This window comes from Squalius cephalus (assembly GCF_949319135.1).
Source record: "Squalius cephalus genome assembly, chromosome: 4".
Classification (NCBI taxonomy): domain Eukaryota; kingdom Metazoa; phylum Chordata; class Actinopteri; order Cypriniformes; family Leuciscidae; genus Squalius; species Squalius cephalus.
In genome coordinates this window covers 43,240,388-43,256,320 of record NC_137125.1, presented here as the reverse complement: position 1 = coordinate 43,256,320, position 15,933 = coordinate 43,240,388, and the positions used below count along the sequence as shown (strand labels likewise).

Genomic DNA, 15,933 nt, shown 5'->3' with positions numbered 1-15,933 from the left:
CATCGGTGAAACCCAGCCAAAGCCATCAAACACAGACACAGATACCTCAACCTTAACACTTAAGATAAACAGCCGTTAACATTGAGAAGCAATGTGGAAGATGTTTCGAGATACAAATCGTTTCGAACGAGAGAGAAGGAGACATTAGGAGAAGAATGAAGACCGTTAGGCGAGAGGAGGAAGTGTTAATTGTCATGCACTAATAAACACGCACTCACACCCGACAGTGGCAGAAGCGGTGTTGAAGGCAGTAGCAGGAGATAAGGCTACATGTGTAGGGCTAGAAACATTGGTTACATCGTGCTGTTGGCTGGTGCTGGAGGGCTGGCGCCTGACGGCCGCCTGAAAGGAAATTCCGCTCTGGAACGCACTCACTACATCCATCTGGAAGGAATCAGAGAGTGTGATAGGCCCAGAGAACGCACAGGAGAGAGAAAGAAAGAGTCAGAGGAAGAAGTGAGAAAAGAGAAGGGATAGAGGAAGAAGGGCACCCATATAAAGAAGACAGAGAAAGAGAGTGGCTGAGAGAAGAGAGAGAGAAAAAAAAGGCACTGAATTAAAAGAACCTGACCTGACATTTGCCTTTAGCATTGATCGGCTTATTGCACTGATAAACTGCATTAATAAACCCTCTTCCACCAGTGTAAGGTCACCATAAGTGGTGGATCGATTTGAGGGTGTATTAACTCAAACCATAATCAGAAAAAGAGAAATAAAAAATAAAAAAAATCGAAATTGATTAAGCAAGGCGGGCATTAGGGCTCCTGGCTGCGGAGTTGTGCTGTTTTCGAGAGGTTACCTGAGTCTGAATGCGGTTGAGGCCTCTGAACCAAAGAATCTGCCCCCTGCGGAGCTCTCGCTCAGCATGATCGATTTCCTCCATGTCATCCAGCTCCTCCAGCTCCTCATCTGGGATTTCCTCTTTCTGCGTGCCGTGACCGGCAGTCTTCAGGAACTTCAGCCGACTCGTGGGGATCGAGGAAATGATCTGAATGAAAGAGCGTGGATGGATATCAAGTGGGCCAGGAAAAAAATAAAAAAATGCCGTCGTGCAATTTAGCTCACTGCCATTAGGGGGCACTGCTCCATTACTATTGAGGAGTTTTGTGTTGGTGCAAGTTACAGGCTGGCTACAAGAAGCTGATTTATATAATATAAAGAGGAATAGTCAGATGATGCTCACCTGTCCCCAGAGTAGACATCCAAAGCCCAAGAAGACACACCATAGCCACTGTTCAATATTGAGCCCCACGCAGCTGAATGGCTTTCCTCCGAACTGCACGATCACAATCTGAGGGGGAAAGTGTCAAATAGATCACTTATTGAGTTCATGACGTTATGCTCAGATCACACAAGCATTTTTAATTCAGAAATATCTATTGTTTAAGTAGTCAATGTGCTCGGATTATAGGCCTTCACATGGACTCACTGCATACCTGAATAACAAAAGTCCCAAAGACGATGCTACAGAAGATCAAATTGTTGAAAATGCCTTCAAAGACATTTCGTTCCCCATGGATCTTCCGTGCATTGATTTCATTAAACAGTTGCATCAACACAAAGGTGTTGAAGACTATGGTGTAGTGCTCAGAAGGGGGAGAGTGAAGAGGAGCATTACGCCCACTGTCAATGTCGAATATCTTCTCACCTGAAAGTAAAAACATCGCAGTGTTAGAAATAAGGCTCTTTGTAGCAGGATATGACAGCAGTTACAATAGAAAGGGTGCAGTCAAATGGCTTATAAAACAATTAAAAATAACAACTGTTACAATTAACAATTATTTATATTATTTTAACTCATCACAACCTGCAGGCTCCTCCATTTTCATGGGCGTTTGCTTTATGCTATTATAATGTGCTTGACTCAGTTGATTTAATCACTCTGTTGCCTGAACATGTGCAAGTTCTTACCAGCAAAGAGCAAAGTGAAGATGATGGTGAGCTGGTAGACCCCATGACCCAATATGTTCTTCATCATTGTCCTGGAGATGAGGGGTTTATTACGGCCGTAAGGCTTCCTCAGCAGAAGAGATTCGGTGGGGGGTTCAGTGGCCAAGGCCAAAGAGGCAAATGTGTCCATAATAAGATTAACCCATAACATCTGTACAGCTTTCAACGGAGAGTCCTGGGAGAGAGAGAGAACAGGAGGTGACCGTTCTGACCTCATTCACTGCTGCCACCTTCATAACATTCAAAAACAACCTCTCAGCTCTACATTTGCATGAGTACAGGCTTTTTGCTTTTTGTGCAGTTTTTCAGTGGAAATCTGCATAATGAATTTAAACATGTGAATACTGAGCTGAAAAATGATCCGATTAGACGAAATATTGAACACATAAAGCGCAGAACTACATGAATTTGAGGTGCTGAAATTCTGGCGGAGTCTGCGAGCACAAATAGTGAGTGGGCCAGCTCATGAACAATATCCAGGGACAATTACATACGAAACGAGAAGAACACCTGAGGCCCGAGCCCACGTCCAGCCTTGGCTACTGACAGCAATGCAAAGCGCGGATGTAATCCTCCCCGTTCATTATGCAATAATTCAGGACCTCAACTGCAATCAGCTCGACTATCATTCCGTTTAACAGAGGAGAGCTGGCTCATTTCGGACTGGAGCTTTGTCTGTGGACAGCAGTGCCAGATCCCATGCTGACAGCCTGCAAGTCTTCATGCCTCAGCCTAACAATTTCCAATCACTTCACACAGGATGGGTAGCAATCAGCTGCTTCCATCAACCACCATGGTTCATCTGTTAAGACGCAATCCTTTGCGCAGAACTGCACTTTTTATCTTAACGGCACGGTCAGCTGCAGCATTATTGTGCTTTGTGGTTTTTTTAATGGTACCTGTGTGATGCAAGCTCCAGTAAAGGCCACGATCACAGCCACCACATTGACGGTGAGCTGGAACTGGAGGAATTTTGAAATGCTGTCGTACACATTTCGCCCCCACATGACTGCCTTGACAATGCTGCTGAAGTTGTCGTCAGTGAGGATGATATCGGAGGCTTCTTTAGCCACGTCTGTGCCAGCAATGCCCTGAAAATAACAAGCACACAATATAAAAGGCATTCAAATCAAAATCGAATGCACAGAATCCTTTTATTTTTTTTCTGTAGCCACATACCATGGCAAACCCAACATCGGCCTTTTTTAAGGCAGGGCCATCATTGGTGCCGTCTCCTGTTACCGCCACAACCTGCCTCTTCTCCAGAACAGTGCTGTCAATTATACCTGAAGGAAAAGACATGTGTCAAGACACAGCAATTCCAGAGACACTTTTTGAGCACACGCTCATACTGTAGGATGTAGGATTGAGCACCTTTGACTAGTGTATGCTTGTCTGTCGGCGAAGATCTCGCCAGCACCCGGAGTTTAGGCCATATTTTGTCAATCCGCTCTTGTTCGATCTGGAAAAAAAAAAAAAAAGGAATCATATGAGCTTGTGAGCTTCTGTGTTTGTGTGAAAAGTCCTGCCATTAATAGACTGTGCCTTTTACCTCTCCCTTTTCATTACGGATCCGGCGGTTGAACTCTTTGCCCTCCAAGCAGAGGAAGTCATCTCCTGCCTGCAGGATGCCACATTTAGTTGCTATAGCGCGGGCAGTGTTAAGGTTGTCCCCGGTGACCATGCGCACTGTGATTCCAGCACGCTGGCACTTTCTAATGGCATCAGGGACCTGAGCGGGAAAGAACAAGAGAGCATGACCGAGAGAAGTTATTAATGCAAGAGACTCTTTCTCGAAATTAAAGTAGTTAGGTATTTCTATGGTTGAATTTTACTAGGGCTGCAACAAACTATTAATTTGATAACTGATTATTTATTTCTTTGATAAATTAGGGGAACATATTTATTTCAGTGTTTCCCATCTGTCCCGCCACAGTTTCATAATGAACCGAAAATATATTTAAACTTCACATAAAAGGTCTTTAACATTGTGTTTTGATCGGCAATATTGCGTTATCCTCTAATTAAATAGCAAAAGGCTGTTTGCGCTGCACATTTATGATCCGTGTGCAGCTCATGATCCGCCGTTTTCCGCCAAAATAAAAGCTCAAGGGTTTTTCTCTTGCAAGTGTAGAAATTAGAACAAAAGTAATTTCCCTATTGTAGCGTGAAGAAATATAATATTATGAAGTATTCATTTTCATTTATTTTACAGTGCATTTGTTTTACAATATATGACTATTACTGTCATAGGGATAATAATAATAATAATAATAAAAATATAAAATGTATAATATATTGAGAATTATATATTATATATTAGAGTCCCCTTTAAAGCTCAGGTACAAGTCAATTCACTAATTCTTTTCTTTGTTAAATTTGCACACTGAATATGAGTTGGAGCTCTTAATTTTGAACTTTCAAAGTGCACCAGATTGATGAATTTAACTTTAAAATGTACACAATTTTATTGCGGAGGGGCCGAGGTCCAACCACAACAGTCACACAAAATCCTGTGGGGAAACGCTGTTTTTACCATTAAAAAATGATTAACAAAAATGTTATTCCACATCCTGCCCAATGTTGTCCTCCAAACATATTTGTTTTCATTGCCTTCAAATTGTACACATTGTTTGATGTATCCAAGTATGCCATGTGCAATTTAACATTATGTGGGGTTAAATTGATTGCTTACCATTTGAAAGTAGAAATTAATCACTAAATAAAAATTATATTAAAGAAAAATGTTATTACATGTCAAATTTTAGCCTTATATTTAATGTCTTTAAAGCTACACTGTGTAACTTTTTTAGTTGATTCTTAGCAAAAAACACTTAGTTCTTTCAAAAATATATGTGCTCATTAATGTGTATTTACTTCTTTCAAGTAATAAAGTATTCTCGTAAGTTTATAATCTGCCATTGAAAGTACATACGGGTGAGGGGTTCGAATGCCGGTCGCCATGTTGCCCCTCCATCTTGAAACTACTTTAGCCAAAGAGGGACATGCCTGTAAATTCAAGCTTCGCCTTTCGCGCTTTACACTCAGTGACACAGAGACGAATGCAAGGGGGAGATTACTCGCGAGCTCGCGAGTGCCGGCAGATTTGAAAGATAGTGTGGTGTGTGTGTGCGTGTGTGTGTGTGTGCGTGTGTGCGTACTCACATTTGAAAGAGAGAATTAAAACGTCAACGCGACAGACAAATCAGCAAGACCATAGTCAATATTGGAGTAACTTTTCCCAGATGGAAAGAGCTCATGAGGAGAAAAGATTTTAAAACGGACGCCGAGGTTGCCTGCTTTCTTCTCGACAGGTAATTCAGCCTGTTGTAATTCATTTGTGTAAATTCAAAGTTTTATAGTTGCTTGTCTAACCATAGCATGGTTGTGCATAACGCAAGAAACAACCTCTATATAACTTCATCCTCGCGTCAATGGTGAAAAAGTATTGTTTACCTTGTAACATAAATCTGTGCTGCGACGGATCACAGGTGATGAATAGTTTTAAAGGCGAAATTTTTTAAGCTATATAAAAAAAAAGGACACTGTAAATTTTAGTTATTTTTAATTGCTTTTACTTTGTACACATTGTAACGTTAGCCTAATCTGATTATGCTGGGATAGCCGATTCCAAGGGTGACGTTTACCTCCTGACATCTGTCCTGTAGTTTTATTCATTTTAGACGTATTGTTTATTATTGTCATGGACGAAGTGATAACTGGGAGCCATGTTAATCTTGGAATAATACGGCCACCGTAGGAGTTAAAACGCCCTCGAAATTGAGAGGAACAGAAACTAATATTCACTGGGTAGTCATATACAATTTCACCACTAGATGGGGGTAAAAATCACACAGTGTAGCTTTAAATGTAAACAAGAAATATTTTAGAAAAATGTATATTTTGGTCAAAATTATTGCACTTCTATTATATTGTGCTCCGTCTCTTTTTTGCGCATTCACGTGCTGGTGCCAACTCGCTTGCTGTCAGGACAAGCCTTTAAGGAAAACGGAAATACTTGTGTGGCTGGCTTTCTAACATTTACACATTGATATAACCGTAAAATGTAAGTAATGTGCTGAGGAAAACAAGGAAAACTTGTTACAAATGGCTACTGCTTGTACCTCTGGTCTGACTGGGTCTTCAATACCAACGACACACAAACAGGTGAGCCTGCTGAGGATATCGTTCTCGTTATCCCAGTCTGGTTCTCCTTCAGAAACAGGGAAGTCCCTGTAAGCCAGGCAGATGGTCCTCAGGCCCTCAGAGGCCATAGGCTCGATGACTTTCTTTACCATGTCATCTCGGTCTCTGGGCCGGAAAACCTTTGCCTCACCCGTCGCTGTCAGGACTTTAAAACACCTGGGTGAGAGCAAGAGAGAGCAAGGTAAGATATCGCAAATACCCAACAGCACATAGCAACTGAGCCATCCAAGTAATTTCTCCAGGGAAATCTATCAGTAACACAGCCTAGGGGCTTTGGAAGGGGAGGTGAAGCATTTGATCTGCCAATCAAGATTGCTGACATACCTCTCACACACTCTTTAAGAAAAGCGATAGAATACTACAATGTTTTACTCATCCTATGAGATGCATCCTATGGTGCCAAGCCATTAACAATGACCAAACCAAGCATTTATGATTGAGCATGACATACTTCTTCAGCAGAATCTCAGAGGCTCCTTTGCTGAACATCCGGAAGCTTCCGTCAGCATTCTTCAGCACGGTGCTCATGGATTTCCTGACGGAGTTGAAGGTGTAGACTTTGTAAAGCTTCTCTTCAGGGATTTCGTTGCGGATTGCTTGATAGTCTTTTTTCAAGTCCACGGCAAAGCCCAGCAAGGCACATTCAGTTTTGTTGCCCACCTGACGATTCAGGCCTCCCTCCTTCTCAGGGGGCTGGAAGAAAAGATAATCCAGTTAAAGATCGTAAAAACTATAATATGAGATATGCTTTAAAACATCTTGCAAAAGGGTTTTAATTCAGCCACCGGTCCTAAACTGCCCAAATTGATATCAGTAAAAAATATGATATACTGTTGTTTAAAGGGATAGTTCACCCAAAAATGAACATTCTTTCATCATTTACTCTCCCTCAAGTTGTTCCAACCCTGTATGAGTTTCTTTCTTCTGTTGAACACAAAAGAAGATATTTTGAAGAACGTTGGTAACCAGACAGTTGTCGATAGCCATTGGCTTCCATAGTATTTTTTTCCTGCCTATTTATAATAGTATTATATTATTAAATAATATTTTTAATTAGCTTTTATTTTTATATTTTCAGTTTTTCATTTTAGTTTAAGTTTTAGCCATTTGTTTGTCTTTTTTATTTTTTGTCATTTTAGGATGAAATCAAGTCACTATTGACTGATAATGTATAGTTAAAAATGCTCAATAAAAAAAATAAAAATAAAATAATAATCTAATTTTATGAAAATAACTCACCATGATTTTGGTGGTGTAAGCGCAGTTGACACTGATGCCCACTGTGAGCAGCTCCATGATGCTGGCAGGAATGAGATCAGGTTCAGGGACTTTTTTGTAGTACTTGTCAGCGATATTGACCTGAACAACTTTCATCCGGTTCATAGTCAGAGTCCCTGTCTTATCCGAACAGATGGCTGTGGCATTGCCCATGGTTTCACAGGCATCAAGATGCCTCACCAAATTATTGTCTTTCATCATTTTCTGAAATACAGCAGCAAAGTAAAACAATGAAAAATTGGGTTGGTATCAGGGAGGTGATAAACTGACAGATAAACAGATTGAGCGCAAGATTAAACAGGAAAGTCCACTAATCCCCAACTAAACAGCAGAAGTAATATTACTGTAACAGCTACAAGGGGCGGGTAATAAATGCGAAGCGATTTGTGAAAAGAGATGGCAAATCATGATTATTAGATCAGCATACACTGCACATTGTCAGAACAAATGGCTAACGTCACACCTCAAAGATGTCCACGTCATGAAAACCATGAACATTTAAACAAAAGATGCAGGGTCATACTTTGACAGAGTAAGCCAGCGAGATGGTTACAGCCAGCGGAAGACCCTCTGGGACAGCCACCACCAGCACAGTCACACCGATGATAAAGAACTTAACAAAGAACTGGATGTAGACGGGTGTGCATTCTTTTTCCCAAGGAAGGTTCTGGACCCAGAAAGTGTCCACCACGAACAACACCACCAAGATGATTACTGTGATGGCTGACATCACCAGACCTGCACAGAGACACATACAATAACACCTCTAAAGCCCAATGCGCACACCGAAAAAACCATTAAAGCTGAGAGATTGACTGTAAGGCTCCGAGACCTCACACCGGACAAATGCAGTTTTCTGTTCTGTGTTGACATATTTCCTACTGAGGTTTGTTCAGACATCCATTTCTAAATAACCAACGGGCTTTAGTTATGTCATGGCGATGAAACTATTGCTAGTCAGTTGAAGAAGGTATTAGGGGGTGGGATTTTTTCATAGTGGATAGCATTTGATTGGACAAAAATCTGTGTAATGCTGGATGAGTCATCAATATATTTGGCTAGTTTGGCAAGACTGTAGATGCATCTACCTTCTAAAGTGTCGTTTTCTCAACTTTTAGGAGGACACTAGCAGACAAAGATGCCCTCAAAGTGAACACGCTTACCTGCTTTTCCGATTTGGACCGCTAATTTGGTCAGCTTTCCTTGCAAGACCGATTTCTCTTTCTTTGACATGTTGGATTTTCTCTTCTCCTCGCCCTCAGCCGCTTCATCACTGTTTAGAGGCTGCATCTCCATTGCGGCACCATCCTGGGCTTTAGCTACGAAGAGAAAGAAAGAAAACAGTGAATATGCAGTGGGCACAGGAATTCACTGCTCAGACCACAGGAAGCCTTTTCTAATTAAATGGTGGTTCCCCCACGTGACAAATATAATTGAGAAGATTAATTATAATAGTGATTATAAATGAATGATCATTTTTTACAGTCCGAAAAAAGCTTGAGATCGTCCTCACATTTAAGAGCCACATGCAAACCCATGTCACCTCATAGCCACACTCAGATGTCCAGCCCATCACTTATCACTATCGGCTATAAAAGAAGACATGCACACACTTAGCCTGATCTCAAGGTCATCGCTCTGCGTGCTACAGCCTGCCAGTGAGGTGACATCACACAAACAAAGAACTCAGCATGCGTGCAATCATAGAGACAAGCACACAGCAGGATATCTACGTCTAACGCCGCTGAAGCATGACGTAGTCGGCTTGTGTGCAGGACTTAACGGGTGTGTGATGTGAGGTAATGCGACTGCATCTGAATCAGCGGGGCGGGGGGGTAAGGGGCGATGTGCAACTGCTATTCTACCGTGCTGTGCTGCTGCGTCCTACTAACAGAGCTGTAACACTAGTCTGGTGGATTAAAACTCATTTCTGGCAGGGCGATCTGTAGCCGGGGCTTCAATAAACACAAGCATGCTCTACTTTTAGAATAGAGTTTGATTCTGAACACAGGGTGGCCTGAATGTGGACACTGCCCTGCTTGGGAAGGTGATTTTAGATAATAAAAGGTTTCAAGCGAGACAGGAGCACATTTCTGGACTAAGAGCTGCACACTGCTAATTCAAAAGTCGGTAAAATGTTTTCAATGTTTTTAAAAAGAAGTCTCTTAATCTCACCAAGGCTGCATATATCTAAATAACTGTTTATTATTTTACTATATTTTTAAAATGTAATTTAGTCCTGTGATCAATCAGCCATTACTCTTCAATCTTCTGTGTCACATGGTCCTTCAGAAATCATTCTAATATGCTGATTTGGTGCTCAAGCAACATTTCTTATGAATGTTGAAATCAGCTATGGTGCTTAATATTTTTTTTGGAAACAGTGAGTCACTTTTGATCAAATGAACGTGTTCTTACTGAATAAAAGTATTTCTTCATTTCAAAATCTCACTGACCCAAACTTTTGAACTGTCGAGCTCCAAAACACTCTAACCTCTCAACACTACACACACTTCTTTGCACCTCACTTGCGTGGATAAGCTTTAATGAAGATCCAATAGCACTAATGGGTTAAGGCGATGGTTTTAATGCAGGCAGGAGTTTGTAAGAGGGTGGCCTGCTAAGCCAATATGGTGTTCATTATGTCATTAAGTCAATAGGGTAACTCACCTTTCTTTCTGTTCTCCACAGAGCCATCCTGCTTTTTATCTGTATTGACAGAGAAAAAGAAGTCACATAACAAAGACTCACTAATTTATTCATTATTCACCATTATGCAAGCGACGGTTCTGCAGCGCACATTTGAACATATTTCCAATTATGCAAATCTTCTCTTTGATTTAACAGAATGAGAAAAGGCTCTCGAATATTTAAGAACAGATGTGTGCCACGACCTCATGAGGCTTGCAAATCCACTGCAGTGGCTAGACCCCAAACGCACTAAGTTTTAAAGAGGTGCGCAGTCACTGAATAGCAACTTGGGGCCCAACCTCTGAAAGTACTGAAATATTCATGTATCTGCAGGCACTCATTTGGAGCCCCAACACGGGCTGCCAGAAATGCATTAAATGGCAGTTAGTTAATGGAGTGCACGAGAACTCATTACATTTTTCCAGGAGTCACTGCTTCAGACATTTTATACCAGACGGAAAAATACTGATAAAAAAAAAAAATAAAAAAAATCTCTCTTTTCCGAGATAGACAAAAGCACACTTTCATGAATACAGGAACACACGCCTATTCAATTCATTTCTCTGCAGCCACAGTAGCTACAGAATGAAAAGGCCACGGGTTGGTCTATTTTAGTTTCTGAGGCAGACTAAAAAGGCACCAAATAATACAGAAAACTTACTTTTCTTCTCTTTCTTCTTCTCTTTTTCTTTTTTCTTCTTCTCCTCCTCCTCATCCTCGTCATCTTCTCCCGCCCCCAATAACGTGAAGATGATTCCAGTTTGGGAATTGACTCCGACAGCAGTGACAACCATTTTTCCAGAACCCTCCATGACATGAGTACCTGCACAGAGGAAGATGAGGTGAATAAAGGTCATATGCCGTTTATTTCTGTGTTCTGGTAATGGTCCAGAACACAAATATGTGGAAGACAAAAAAAGTGACGAACCATCAAATGTCACACAGCTCAGCTTTATGACAGATAACTAGTTATCTAGAGTATCCAATTTTTATTAGAGTATTTAGTATTCAAAATTTTGGGCTCACTCTCATTTGGAACCAAACTGTGTTTGAGAAGGTAAGAGTTTTTAGCACTCTACAGGCAGGTCTTCTGATTTATTTTATTATGCTCTATGGCTTTAAAAAAATGGAAATGACTGGCCGTTTTTCTGCCTCCCATCTCAGGCTTCCTCTACTATTATTGAGGCTTGAGGAGGGGGACTATGAAAAAAAAATGGTCAGGGAGAGGTTTCTGCTAGGCTAGACTCAGCATGCTAACGCAAGCTCCACTGGAGGAGTGCCCATTCAGGCTTGCAAATCCCCCTTCATCTCCTCTGGGAAGGCACACAGCAATGTCATTCTATCAGAGGATCAACTTGCTTTCATAAAATGGGATTAGCTGAAGATGTGCAATAGCCTTGCTGAGAGGGAGCAGGTCCTACATAGCCAACATCTGAATTCAAGCTGGACATTTATTTGGTTTGACTGCACTTTTGGGTAGAGGCGAGACAGGACTCAACAGAAAATGCACAAAAGTTTTTTAAAAAACTTTTAACAACACTAATGATCGGTTGCTGTCGCTGTGGATTGTATCTTCATGTCCCACCTGACAGCAGCATAGGATCTTTCTCCATCGATTTCTTCACATGGTCAGACTCTCCGGTTAAAGAGCTCTCATCTATTTTGAGGTCGTTGCCCTGGATGAGAACGCCATCAGCAGGCAGGAGGTCACCTGACAAAGAAGGTATCCCATCACAATAATGTTCAATTCAGCAGTTTTTAAACTTATTTCAAGGTGACTATACAGGAAAAGGTAATAATCACTAGTGAAATGTTAGACTGGCACTTTTGACATCCCTCTAGAAAGGAAATGAGAAATCTCAGCAAATTAATGTCAGCTTACCATATTTAATTTGTGCAACGTCCCCGACGACAATTTCGGCCACAGGGATAGGAATGACTTGCCCTCCCCGAACCACCGTAAACTTTTGCTCTTGTTCTATGCGGCTCTGTAAGCCACGAAACTGTTTCTCCTTACTCCAGTCATTAAAAGCTGTTACGAGCACCACGCAAACAACAGACAGGAGGATCGCTGCTCCTTCTATCCATCCAGCCTCAGCCTCTCCTTCATCCTCTGCTCCACCCGCTGCATTCCCGCAATCTGCACACACACACACACACACATTAAAACTCAGCTCAGAACAGCCTGAAATCGAGATAAGCTATAAATAAAGCAGAAAGAAAGAAATAGGTTACTTACTTTTACTATCTGAATCCGGAGGTTTATAAAATGAAAGGCCTAAAGAAACTATTGCTGCCACTTCCAAAATAATCAATGTTACGTCTTGTAATGCTTCCCATACTAACTGAAGAAAGGTTTTTGGCTTTTTCGGAGGTATAAAGTTCTGTCCAAATGCTTCTTTTCTTTTGTCAATATCTAAGGGCTGCCCACTTAATCCTGGAAGAAAAAGAGTGAGAAAGAAACACAAAATTAATAACTCAAGTAAACACAGCACACCCCTTCTTATATAGTAGCATACGATACTTAATGAGTTTCTATGAGGGTCAGGATTAGTGAGGAAGAAAAGACCTGTGGGTCAGCGACAGTAGCTTAGAGATAAAGTCTTTCAGAATAAGACCAAAAATCTATATCAGTTTATATTATATCAGTATATCAAACAGTTTCCTGTTTGTGATTTGTGAAATGTGATTTATTACTATTTATTACAGTGTTCAGTGCCACATGATCCTCTAGAAATCATTCTAATATGCTGATGTGGAAACTTTTCTCAAGAAAATTTCTTATTATCAATGTTGAAAACAGTTGCTGCTTATTTTTTTGGAAACAGTGTTACAATTTTTCCAGCAATAGATTTGTTGATGAATAGAAAATTCAAAAGAACAGCATTAATTTGAAACAGAAATCTTTTGCAACATTCTAATCAATTTAATGTATCCTTTCTGAATAAAAATATTAATTTACTTCAAATCTTGCTGACCCAAATCTTTTGAATGGCAGAAGAACATCTATATTTTATTATTCTATATAATATCTTTTGACTGTATATACTCTTGAACACTGTTTCTACAGATGTCCGACAGAACAGGCAACAATTTTAACCATGTTTTTCTATGCTAAAATCATTGTAAAAAAAAAAAAAACATTTACAAAAAGGCTTACACTCTTTTGTATTTCATCGATTATGAGCTATTAGCACAGCTAATCCATTAATACTGGCCTTACAGCAGTAGAGCTAGTAGGATTTTGACACAAGTTCCTGAGAATTTCCTGAGTGTGAAAACTTAGTTTAATCCAGTACCAATGCCAAAAACTGACAGGCCAAAAACAAATGTTAGGTTCATTGTACACTGTCATTCTCAGGAATCATTCAAATGCACTGGTGTAACAGCAGTCCTCTGGTTTGCCCATTTGAATAACTCTCTACATTCAAAGCAGGTATTCAAAGAAGTCATGGTGTGTGCGTTGAGTTCACTCACACTCACTACATGTTAAGAAACAAAGAAAGGATGTCTACATGTGAATGAGCCATGCAGATGAATAGATTGTGTGTTTATGCATCTAGTGTCTGGGCGTCAGAATGAATGTGTATGTGTGACTGAACAGGATGGTTTGCCTGCCAGACCAGAGAGAAGCCTGGTCAGCAGAGCCTATTGTCATGACAACATCCTCCACATTACTCAGCAAAGCCATAGAGCTGTTTGACTCTTGCTGTCACCCATTGAGCTGAAGGTTTCACTGCATATTAACACTCAGTGTCCCAAAAGCACATTTCTGCTACTGGATTACACACGACTTTTGACTGTACACAACCAAACAGCTTTTTGTCTGGACAACTTCAATGTCTGTGACATTTGCACTCAATTAATTTGACCGATGATTTATTCAAAGCAACTTACACAGCATTTAAGGTATACATATGAATTCCTGGAGCTCAAACAGTAGAGGTCATTGGCTTGATTCCCAGAGAAGGCATAAATGTTCAAATGTATACCTTGAATGCAATGCAAGTCAATAAATGTAATTAATTAAAAAAAAAAATATTTTTTTGAAGTTTTAAATAAAGATTATTGGACGGTTTTACAAGAAAATACTATTTAAGTCTTTTTAAGTCTACTATTTAAGTCTGCTGCTTAAAAATCTAGCAGTTTCTATTCTAGTGGAAACTATTTCACAGAACAATCTGAACATTATAATCTTTGTGACTAATAAAAAATACATTTTGCTGAAGGCAATGGCATGCAACAAGATGACATTATCACTTCAGCGATGAAATGTACATACCGGTACATAGATTGTGAAATAAGGAAGAGAAACCAAAAATGAAGCAAACTAAAAATGTTTGTTTGTACTGGTAACCAATACTTCTTGATGAAAGCACAGCAGCTAACTGCTGAAAACTTCTGCTTGCTTCAACGCCAGTGCATTAAATCCAGGTTTGTGTAGTGTGGAAATTGAGGCTGAGGATTACATTCTCTCTTTCCCTGCTTGGAGAGTGTGGGCTAAGGAGCAGATGAGTCAGGTCTTACGCCTCTGTCAAAAATGCATTTATGCTGCAGTACACATCTCAATTCCACTCTTACTCAAGATCAAGCAGACAGCTAGTTTAAAGCATCACTGAAGCGAAGATTAAACAAGAAGAAAAAAATAATAAGACCATCAAAACATGGCCATTTAGACAGCTAATTTATATTCATTTGCATGCTACTGAGTGCAGAATTAGCACTGATTGCTGGAAGTGCTAATATGTTTTAGGTGTTGTATACCTAAAACCAGCGTTTGCACTAGTTGCTGCGTAGACTCCAAGGTTTTTGCAATTTCCCAAAGGAGACCAAATCATTTGACGTCAGTTTCTCTTTTCACCTGAGACCTTGAAAGCCACAAAAACAGGGGCCTCTATAGACAAGAAAATGTTTTTACTAATCTCTAATGTGAAAATCCAGGAAAGAAACATATTTAACAAGCTAGACAAGACAATAGAAAACATTAAATGATGAATAACTATGCTAATCAACCCATTCAGACATCAACAAAGCAAATGATAAGCAATGGTTTTGAATACCTCACAAACAACAATCTACTGAGCTCCATGCTAGTTAGATTTTAGTTTTTTTTTACTAAAAGCTCATTCATAAACATCTATAGTAAGTCAGGGTAATTCTGACAGGTGCTGTAGCTGCACCTAAAACGCAAAGTGTGTCTTTTCTGTGCATCTAGACAATTCCGTCTCCAACTTCCTCAATTGTTTGAGCCAATATTGCTGTGTCGGTCTGGTTAGGATGCTCAAACAAACTGAGCAATGTTTTGAAGTATACACCTTTCATGGAAAATCAACCTACGAGTGTCTTGCTTGTAAGGTGAGAAAGAAGAAAGTGCTAGAAAACCAACACTTCACCTTTAACACACTTAAGAGAGCGCCAGAACCTGGGTCATACATACGTATCAACTTCAAGAGTACTGGATGAAGCTTTCGGCTGGTTGTAAACCTTACAAACATCACCTCCCACTTGATTTAAGCAGGTAAGTCTTTTCTGAGATATCCTTCAGAAATATTTGTGTTAAGTCTTTTAAAAAGAATTGTGAATACTAGGGATGCACGATATATATCGGCCACCATATCGGTATCGGTTCATTTTTAATGTTATCGGCCTGATAAGAAGATTTGGTCGATATATTAAAGCCGATAATTAATGGATTATTTCCTTCAGCTGAGATGCTTCAGATGCTCACCATGATGGTTTTGAATTGCTTGAAATATGAATTGGAATCACTTCAAAAAAGGAAAATACAGTTAAGTGAAACATGTGCAG

General features: G+C 40.1%; 1 protein-coding gene across 5 annotated transcripts in view; it reads right to left on the bottom strand.

Moving 5' to 3' along the window:
* Nucleotides 1–15,933, bottom strand: part of atp2b1a (ATPase plasma membrane Ca2+ transporting 1a) — a 33,640-nt gene that overhangs the window by 3,760 nt on the left and 13,947 nt on the right. For 3 of the 5 annotated variants that reach the window (XM_079868210.1, XM_079868211.1, XM_079868212.1), the window contains 19 exons: nucleotides 12,365–12,562; nucleotides 12,008–12,265; nucleotides 11,711–11,836; nucleotides 10,787–10,948; nucleotides 10,105–10,143; nucleotides 8,598–8,753; nucleotides 7,958–8,172; nucleotides 7,396–7,638; nucleotides 6,608–6,849; nucleotides 6,075–6,312; nucleotides 3,503–3,682; nucleotides 3,325–3,412; nucleotides 3,130–3,236; nucleotides 2,850–3,041; nucleotides 1,912–2,125; nucleotides 1,437–1,648; nucleotides 1,184–1,291; nucleotides 800–988; nucleotides 298–384 (listed from right to left, as the gene is read on the bottom strand). In XM_079868210.1, the coding sequence (XP_079724336.1) occupies nucleotides 298–384; nucleotides 800–988; nucleotides 1,184–1,291; nucleotides 1,437–1,648; nucleotides 1,912–2,125; nucleotides 2,850–3,041; nucleotides 3,130–3,236; nucleotides 3,325–3,412; nucleotides 3,503–3,682; nucleotides 6,075–6,312; nucleotides 6,608–6,849; nucleotides 7,396–7,638; nucleotides 7,958–8,172; nucleotides 8,598–8,753; nucleotides 10,105–10,143; nucleotides 10,787–10,948; nucleotides 11,711–11,836; nucleotides 12,008–12,265; nucleotides 12,365–12,562 (3,254 nt within the window). Of the gene's footprint in view, nucleotides 1–218; nucleotides 385–799; nucleotides 989–1,183; nucleotides 1,292–1,436; nucleotides 1,649–1,911; nucleotides 2,126–2,849; nucleotides 3,042–3,129; nucleotides 3,237–3,324; nucleotides 3,413–3,502; nucleotides 3,683–6,074; nucleotides 6,313–6,607; nucleotides 6,850–7,395; nucleotides 7,639–7,957; nucleotides 8,173–8,597; nucleotides 8,754–10,104; nucleotides 10,144–10,786; nucleotides 10,949–11,710; nucleotides 11,837–12,007; nucleotides 12,266–12,364; nucleotides 12,563–15,933 lie in introns of all 5 variants that reach the window. The other 2 variants (XM_079868214.1, XM_079868213.1) reach the window with 2 other exon arrangements.